Raw genomic sequence first — 9,677 nt, forward strand, 5'->3', positions numbered from 1 at the left:
GTGTGTGTTGATCAAATTCACCCGCCACTTCAAATATTTACCCGCATTTGGCGGGTGGCGGGTGCTAATTTCCACCCCTGCAGATAAGTCTCATGAGTTAATATTTTTCATCAACCCCTCTAAGCTGTGGCGGCTGAATTAAAAACAAAAAAAAAGGTAAAGCAGCCAATTTTTTTATGCTTTCGTTTAAAAACGATCTCCACTTTCAAAAAAGAAAGCCATGTAGAAATAAAATCTGTCCATCTTGGAAAGAATATAAGAAATGTTCTTGCGTTCTGGCATTGACTTTAGAATAATAACACACTTTGATAAAACTCTGACATGAGAATTCTGTCACGGTTTAAAGAAAAAATACTTTCAGTTATTTAAATGTCAAACTTGTATGCTTCGGCTCATGTCAGCTCCACCTAATCCCCTCATGGAGGTGGAAAGACATTTCCATCACTACTGTGAGAAAAAGACATGTGCTTGCATAAAATATTGGACATGACCTGAAGGATAGATGCTGAATTTCTGTCCTGGGAGTCCAGACGTAGACAATAATGTAGCGCCAAAAAGCTGTCACTGCTCACTGACAGTGTGAAAAGCAGTGCATGTGCTTGGTCAGTGAGCTTTAAATAAATAGGCATAAAAGTGCCTTGGTTATCAGTTTGTGGAAAGAAAAAGAGATTAATCTTCTCTCAAGCCAATCAGGGATTTCTTTCTTCTTTTATTGGGCTCCTTTGTGATTGGGAGCAGCTTCAGGTTGTGCTCAGAGTAACCAATTAGCTGGCAAAAACTCAGAGGGAAAGAGAAGTGCAGTGAGGGAGGGGAGTGGAGATGAAATCAAATACTTGAGTGTCAGTTTTCTCTCAAACTGCTTTCATCCCCAGCAGCTCCATTTGAACATCAAAGCTCCATCAGCATACGCCTAACAGACAGCAGTTACTAAATAACTTGAAAAGAGGGAATCTTCCCTTGTCTGTTTATGCATCCACTCTGTGTGCTTGTGTCTGCAGTGTGTGATGTGATTCCATAACTCTCTCCCCGTGAGTCTGTGTATCTCCATGTTCCAACATTCCAAACACAACAACTCCATCAAAGTAGCTTGTTGCCTCCTCTGATCTCCCATCATCCAACCTCACGCTCTGTAGCAGCCAGGCTGCACCTCTTCTTCCACCCTCCCTCCATCCCGTGTCCCTCTGCTCCTCTCGTCGTTCCTCTTAGTTTCCAGCCTCCCACTTTCACCTCCGTTCCCTCTCCTCCATCTTCTCTCTCTCACTCTCTCTCTCTGGCAGCCACTTGCATCTTCTCCTGGTGGTGGGCCAAAGCTCGACTCGCCTCTTCCTTCTGCTCCTGCTGGTCTCCTGCATCCTCAGACTCTCCAGGCTTCACGCCAGAACCAGCCCCTCACCATCTCATCATCCAACCATGAACAGATCTTTCATCTCTTTTCTCTTCCTGTCCTGCTCTGCTGTCCTTATTTTGTGAAAATTTGAATTTTCTGATTTTATTAATAAGGTGTAAAGCCACATGATCTCAATTGGTACTGACAAGTATTTGGATTTTTTTTACCTCACAAGTGTACTACACGTTTTCTCCTTTTGCTTTACTCTCAAACCTTTCTTTCTAACGTGCTGTCTGACCCTCTCTTGCCTTTCTAAGGGTATCTTTGTGTTGGGTTTGCCCTTTGCCCTGGTCCACTCGGGGTATTTGGGTCTGGTCCTGCTGGGTTTGTCAGCCTGGGTCTGCAACCACACAGGAAGGAGCCTGGTGGCATGTTTATATGAAGAGGTGCAAAGGTAGGGATGTTTTTTTGCACAAAATATGCTCATTTGGTGGCCCTTTGGCATTCTTTTATAGGTCAGCTGCCCCACACCAGTAGGGGCCCCCCAACAGAAACAATACTAGTTGGACTACAAGCTTGTCTTCTGAGTGAAATAATTAGTTCTAGTTTTGATATCAACCTTTATATTTGGTAAATTCATCTAAATTGCAGAAAAAGGGACAATTTATTTAAAACTATGACAACAGCTGGAAAAACTGACTGATTCTGTAATTTTTTAAGTTATTGATTTACTTAGAAAAACAAAAAAGTAATCAGAGAATGTTTTTATATTATTTCCATACTCTGTTCAGTTGAGCTGAACTTCAAGTTCCTCGGAAAATTAATGTTTGTTTTCATATTTTTTAATATGAACACCTTCCCCAAATCTCAAAAATATAACAAGTTTTTCATAGTGAACTGTTATTGTCAAGCAATACAGGCTCTGGCACGCGGTCAATTTATGGAATTTGATGCATGGTGATTTATTTCCTTCCTGCATGCCATGGTAATGGTTTTGTTAGATGTGCGCAGCGCAGACAGTCAAGTATGAACAAGGGAAAAAGAAAAAAATAATAACTGTAAGGTAGATGATGGACAATAGGCTGAGCTAATAAATAATATTTTTCTTAAGGGCCCTGGAAAACTTTGGGTCGGCTCTGCGTCTGTGCTTTTCAGCAGAAATTAAACTTGCTGCGTGGGTAGAAAGCAGTGAGTTTTTAGAATTCAAACAAAAAAATAATAATTTTGAAGTGATGAGCCTCAGAGATACGATGCTGGCACAGCTAAAACAAATGTCAGTGTGTGAGATTTTGTAACGTGGTGTTATATCATGGTTTATCATCATTAGAGTGTGTTTCTGTGTTTTAGCAAAGAGTGCGGATTGGTGTCAAAGGTTCGAGTCCGACACAGCTACCAGGATATCATGAACGCTTGCTGCAAAGGACTCTGTCCAAACTGGTCAGAAGTTGGAGGCTGGATTATTAATGCAGCCCAGGTAACAAACTATAAACACAATAAACTGTATGTTAAACCAAAAAGTTCTTTATTTTAAAAGTTTGTTTGATCATTTGATCATCACATTGAAAACAAGTGAAGGTGCACCACTCTTTGGATCTTGCAGAATTCTGAAACTTGAAAAAAAAAAACTCTTTAGTTATTTATGCATGACGAATCAAGTGATGAAGAGTCGTGTATTTTGGTTTCCTGTAGCGTGCAGATAAAGCATTCAGTGAATATCTGTCTCTGCAGGTCATCGAGCTGCTGATGACCTGCACCCTCTACCTGCTCGTCTCCACCACTCTGCTGTGTGACAGTCTGTCAGGAGTGGCTCTTCCCAGATCTGTGTGTTCACTGGTGTCTCTGCTGTTCCTTCTGCCCTGCCTGCTGCTCACTGATCTCAGACCAGTCTCTACTCTCAGCCTGCTCTGCTCCCTGGTTCACATACTCATAAGGTGACAGAGCAACATATATAAAACACTGAAGTGTTAAATCAAGACTAGAAGGCAGCCAGCCTAATATGCTCTCATTCCTACTCTTATAGCTGTGTTTCCAGTCTTCTTATTGGTTATTTGCTTTTTTTCCTACAGCTAACTGTCTGTATCAGCCAAAAATCTGAGAAAGTTTCCATATCGTTGGTTGCAGGAATTCTGAGAGTTGTCTGATCTCTTTTATGCTTTTGGATTACTAATCCTGTGCGCACACATTACTTGCCAATTCAGTTTCCGTTAACTATTACCCAACGTAGAAGGCGGAGTGATAATGTTTTTGCACTTTACAACTAGTTTAGAAAAAAAACTTACAGTCAAAAAGCTGTTTCACAACTTCTCAGAAAATGTCTTTATTTGTCAGAATACACTCTCACAAAAATATGTTGTAAAAATCCTAATTTGATCCTTGGGTCTCCACTAACAACTGACTGTTAAAGCAGTTAACCCAAACACCCGACTCTCATTTCCACGTCAAAACACCCACCAGCCCCAGAGATTCATGTACTTGAATCGCTCAGAGATGTGGAATATTACATCATATTCAATAAATTAATAAGCATTCGAGGGCATTTTTATTTTAGAGGCACTACACACACTCATGAAAAGGTAAAGAACATCAAACCAGGAAGCAGCAGGTGGAAAGCAAAGCACAACTTTATTGACTTACAGGCTGCAGTGGAGAACACAAAGCACTGCTGGAACAGGGGAACCAAAAAAGTCTAAAAACAACAGAAATCAAAAGCAAGGCAGAAGAAGAAACAGGATAGAACAGAATTTACTCCATGCTGGGGAAACTAATGGCAAACAACGTGGACAACAATCAGCAAACAAAGATGTGGTGAAACAGTGAAAAAGCTAACTGTGGTGAGCAACAGACTGACCGTCCAGGAACAGTAACCAGAATGAACTAATTAAACACAAACTGAAATAAAACATGAGAACTGAAACTGGACATCAAAACAAATCTAATTGTACAGACTATAACACATTCAGTACTCACAGTGGTGAGAGCAGTCATGTTGAATGGCCTGGAGACAGTGGGACTGACAAAAAGACAGGAGACAGAACAGGAAGTGGCAGAGCTGAAGATGTTGAGGTTCTCCTTGGGAGGGACGAGGATGGACAGGATTAGGAATGAGGACATCAGAGGTCCAGCACAGGTTGAAGGACTGGGAGATAAAGTTAGAGAGGCCAGACTGAGATGGTTTGGACATGTGCAGAGGAGGGACAGAAGGATGTTAGAGACAAAGAGGACATATATGGATGCAGAGAGGACATGGAGGTAGTTGGAGTGAGGACAGAGGACACAGAAGACAGTTAGATGGAGGAGGATGACTCGCTGTGGTGACCCTGAAAAGAGAACAGCTAAAAGAAAAATAAGTTTTAATTATTCAGCTATGCTTTAGTACACATCTATGCAGAAATAAAGACATTTAAAAGTACTAATTTTCAAGCTTGCACTGTCAGTTATGTTACATACCTTGCTGCGTCTTTGGAAAAATGTCATCAATTAAACCAACTCAACTCAGCTTTATTTATGTAACACTTAGCAAACACAAGCCTAACTCAAAGTTTGACATAACAGACAAATAGAATTAGGCATAAGAGTACATGATAAAAACATTAAAACAAGTAACACAGGCTAATCAGAATAAAGGTTGCTGAGTATCCATCAGGGGCTTAGCTCCATCAGATAAATATGGTTTTAGTTTGGTTTTGAAGGCTTTGAGGTTGCTGGTGTACTTCACCCAAGCAGGTAGTTGGTTCCCGAGGTCAAGGGTCTGAAAACTACAGGCTCTGTCTCCCATTTGATTCCTAATAATTCTGGGAACCACGAAAAGACCTGTGTGCTGAGAGCAAAGTGTTCTTGTTGGGTCGTAGGGGACAATGAGCTGCTTGAGATAAGATGGAGCCAGTCAGGCCAGTCAGAAGGATTTGGAAATGAATTCTAAAATTCACAAGTAGCTGGTGCAGTGATTTCAGAATAGTGGAAATGGGATCCCTCCTAGAAGTACCTGTCAGCGGCATTCTGAATTAGTTGTGAAGATTTTAAGTGGGTTTTTTGGGGCGTTTGGAGCTAAAATGACATTACCGCAGACGATGAAAACACAGACCAGTGTTTCATTGTCAGTATAAGAAAAAACCTTCGAATTTTGTAGATATTGTGAAGTTTTTCAAAAAAGTTGGAGAATAAAGAAAATGTCTTGGTCAAAAAATGACTCCAGGGTTTTTTACAGAGATATTAGAGGCTATTGCATTACCTCAGTTTTATTAGAATTTAGCAGAAGAAAGTGACAAGGCCAGTTGCCTTATTTCAAAATGATTTATTTCACAAATATCTGCTTACATCAGTCACTATAAGAACATCTATTTGGATCTTGAGTTTTTTATTTTTATTTTCTGCATTTATGTCTACTTTTGTGGCTAATCAGGTAAAAAATAAAAACCTCATGTCTCCATTTATTGTGTTAAGTACTTTGTTGTTAACTCTTCAAAATATCAAACTTTTAATGAGTGGATTTGATTGTTTTCTAGTTAGAATTTCTGAGTTTCTTTGTGCTTTGTTTGTTTATTCTGTATGCCTGAAGGCAAAAACAAAACACTCAACATGCTTGAATTGTTAAAGATAACTCATAGATTGTGTTACATGAATTTGAAGCTTTGTGTGTTCTCTCCTTCTCTGTCAGCTTCTTGGTCATGCTGTACTGCCTGAGTTGTGCCAGCAGCTGGTCTTGGTCCTCTCTGTCTCTGCATGTGGACCCAGAAGACTTCCTCGTCTCAGTCGGCGTCATAATCTTCTCCTACACCTCACAGATCTTCCTCCCTCCATTAGAGGGCAGCATGGAGGATCGAGGGCAGTTTGAAACCATGCTGGGTTGGACCCACGGGGCTGCCTGCATCATGAAAACTACGTTTTCATTACTGGTTAGAGACATCTGGATGAAACTGTGATCATCTTTATGAATTAAGGACTTATATTCACATCTTCTTGTTTTTTGCCTGTTTTTAATAAACTGCTCTTTAAAAATTCATTAAGACTAAAGCTGTCTCTAAAAGGTTTAAAAGTCAATAAACTTGACTTATGAGGTCAAAAGAAACATGAATGTAATTCCTCAAACCACAATCAGGAAGACAAATTGAAAATTTTAATTTCAACAGGCTCTTTGTGACAAAGTATGATGAATGGGCAGAAACACATAACCAAAGTGTTGTGACTGAGTCATTTGATTGTACATCTTTCCTCCAGGCGGTGCTGACCTGGGGAACAGAAACACAGGAAGTCATCACTGACAACCTTCCCTTTGACCTTCGACCTGTTATCAATCTGTGTCTGCTGGCCAAAGCCCTGCTGTCGTACCCTCTGCCCTTCTACTCTGCTGCTGAAATCCTGCAAACCTGTTTGCTTAAAGGTGAAAACAACACATTTAATTACTTTCTACACCAAAACTATTAAACCAGTCAGAATCTCAAAGTTTATTTCAATCACATTTAATGAATATAATTTAGCCATATTGTAGCATCTGAGGTGTATTTGATGTGATGTACTGGTGCAAACTCTCTGTTAAGTTAAATTGAAGGCAGCTGGATTTCTTTCTTACCTCATGAAGAGAATTGAGAAATCTGCTCAGATGAGAAATGAACATCTTCAAGGAAAAAAAGAAGTCAGGTTGCTTTTGGTTTGACTTACTAGGATTGATTGGGTTCTTACTCTAAATGCACATTTTTAAAGTGACTGTCTTCAAGAAGTTGTTTCTAATCTGTGGAGGAGATGAAGGTTGAAAGAGCTGAATTCTGGCTTGTGGAGTGCCCATTCAAACCCTTTCTACTGGTAAAAAATAATAGTTGAAGGATGCACCTCCATTTTATTTTACTCCCTTTATGCAGTCAACATTGGCCAAATGTTACTTGGCCCTGGGAAGATAAATAGAAAATTGTGTATTTTTCTTTTTTTCTTTTTTATTTTATGATGAACATCATGAATTTGACAGAGACGTTGCTACTTTGTACACTGGTAATACGTTTTCAAGAACATTAGGGTAGCCCACTGTAGTGCACAAACTTAGACCGGTAATAGTTAAAGGCCAATTATGGGGATCTCCCTTAACTTATTGTTCATAAAATACTTTAAATGAGACCTTATAGAGTCGGTAAAAAGGTAAAAACACTAGAGTGTCAACACTTTGTCACTCTTTGTTGTTGAGTGTCAGCCATCTTCAAGCCAACTGTTTATGATGTAATGACAAATTGCAGTTTCAAGGACAAAACAACCTTTTTGTAAGACACTGTTGTTTTTCCACTGCGATTATTTTTTGCAACAAGAGTTCTACTTCTTAACAGCACAAAATCATTATTATGAATTTGAAAAAGGTTAAAAAAACGAAAACAGCTGGACTTCAATTCTGTAGCTGAAGACGTTTCACTTCTCATCCAATTGATTGGATTTACCATGTCCTGGATGACTGGGAATCTAAACCATTATTAGAAATTATATCATGCACAAAAATATGTTCCCATGGTAAAACCCAGAGGCTGATGAAACTAAACAAATGCAGCTGCAGAACAATAAGTCGGTTCTGCTCAACCCGTAAACCAAAGCTGCCTGACGGATCTCCAGCTGCACGGCACCTTCTCTCCAACCCCTCTGCTTGACTCTCTCTCCAGATGATCACCTTTCATCCTCCTCCAAACACAGAAGCCCGGGAGTCTCTCGTCCGGCTCTGATGGTCCGTGGCGCCTTGTTGATGACATCATACTTACTGGCCCTTCTGGTGCCCAGGTTCTCCCTGCTGATGGGTTTGACAGGAAGTGTGACTGGAGCAGCAATGACCCTCATACTTCCATGTCTGTTTCACTTGAGACTGCAGTGGGGGCGACTCACGGTGCAGGACCGCCTGGTAGATGTGTGTATTCTGAGTCTGGGGGTCTTATGCAGTGTTTCTGGCGTGATCTGCTCGGTTAAAAGATTGGTAAAAGGACTCTAAGAAGGTCCCACCTTAACAGGCAGCAACAAGTCTTTCGTTGCATTTAACTAGAGATTCTGTATTTGCTGCTGAAATGCAGTGTGAGTGCTGAAGGACCTTGCTGAGATTTGTTAAGCTAAACTGAATTGTTATCAGAACAAAACCTCAAATAAGAAAAACAAAAGCTATGAACTAAGATTAAAACAGTAGATAGCTAAAACCAGCAAGAAACAGTAACTAAATCTAAAATTAGCAAAACAGTTGCTAGAAGCTTAGATTGGCAAAATAGTAGCTAAAATTTAAACATAAAGCAAGTGTGCTCAAGTATATTTCAAAGAGACCAGTTTTTCAAGGATTTGAAGACGTCTTTATTCAATTCAATGAGAAAAAAATATTATAAAAGTTACAAAAACCAAAAGGTATAGCTGTATTGTTCTGAACAAGTTGAACATTTTGATATATGAATGATTTAATAGCTAAAGGTTTGTCCAAAAAAGTATGAAAGAAATTCTAAACATGAAAACAGTTTAAATGCTGACTCAGCATTCAATCAGTTAATTTGGTGTTGTAAAGCTTTTTTGTACATGTTAAGGATCTACATAAATATAAAGCTAAGATAAATAAAGATAAAGCTAAAATGTTTTTTTTTAAACAGCACAACAGACCTTGTAGCTATTCCTCTACTTTTGTCATTCATATGGAAATAGTAATAGCAACTTCCTGGAACTTTCTAAAAGTAATGACTAATTGGAGCTGACTGTGCCTTTTAAAATAACCAGAAGCTAAAGTAAGTATATATATATATATATATATATATGTATATATTTATATACATATATATATATATATATATATATATATATATATAGCTTCTGGTTATTTTAAAAGGCATAAAATACTTTGATGGAATACATCTTGTTAATTGTGATTAACATATATTTAGAAATACAAGAAAAAATTAAAAAGTAACAAAACACCATCTGAAATAAACAGCAGAAAAAAACTTTTTAAATCTCATTAATAAATTAAATGTAAAGTCTTTAGCATGTGTTTGATGATGAAACCTGGCAAAGATTGTTAAGAAAGAGAGGATGAATGAAAGTAGAAGGAACATGAAATTATGTATATTTTAAATTACAAACGGCCTTTTCATGCATGGAAAATACATAACTAATCCAAGACAGAAATGCTCTACATCAGGGTTAGCATTTACTTGTCACAATACAATTTTCCCCGTTATAATTGTGTGACTCAGATTGAGTTTCTCCATCAAAGGGAACATCAGCGCAGCGGAACAAAAAAAAGATCTCAACTAAAGGTTACTGCAGCTAATGAAGACACACTTCCATCTTTTATTTCTAAGGTCAAGAATTCCTTTATGTTTTACAGGCATTCAATTATGAACAACAAGCTTGTCATTTT

At 38.7% G+C, this 9,677-nt stretch overlaps 1 protein-coding gene across 1 annotated transcript in view; it reads left to right on the forward strand.

Annotated features, from left to right (window-relative positions):
• The window catches only part of LOC108233431 (vesicular inhibitory amino acid transporter-like), a 13,008-nt gene extending 4,562 nt beyond the window's left edge, over positions 1 to 8,446 (forward strand). Inside the window, exons 3-8 of the mRNA XM_017411865.2 lie at positions 1,645 to 1,781; positions 2,675 to 2,801; positions 3,056 to 3,258; positions 5,982 to 6,219; positions 6,542 to 6,704; positions 7,957 to 8,446. Coding sequence (XP_017267354.1) covers positions 1,645 to 1,781; positions 2,675 to 2,801; positions 3,056 to 3,258; positions 5,982 to 6,219; positions 6,542 to 6,704; positions 7,957 to 8,276 — 1,188 coding nt within the window. The 3' untranslated portion in view covers positions 8,277 to 8,446. The remainder of the gene's footprint in view (positions 1 to 1,644; positions 1,782 to 2,674; positions 2,802 to 3,055; positions 3,259 to 5,981; positions 6,220 to 6,541; positions 6,705 to 7,956) is intronic.
• Positions 8,447 to 9,677: the final 1,231 nt, after the last annotated feature.

This window comes from Kryptolebias marmoratus, linkage group LG19 (genome assembly GCF_001649575.2).
Source record: "Kryptolebias marmoratus isolate JLee-2015 linkage group LG19, ASM164957v2, whole genome shotgun sequence".
Lineage (NCBI taxonomy): Eukaryota > Metazoa > Chordata > Actinopteri > Cyprinodontiformes > Rivulidae > Kryptolebias > Kryptolebias marmoratus.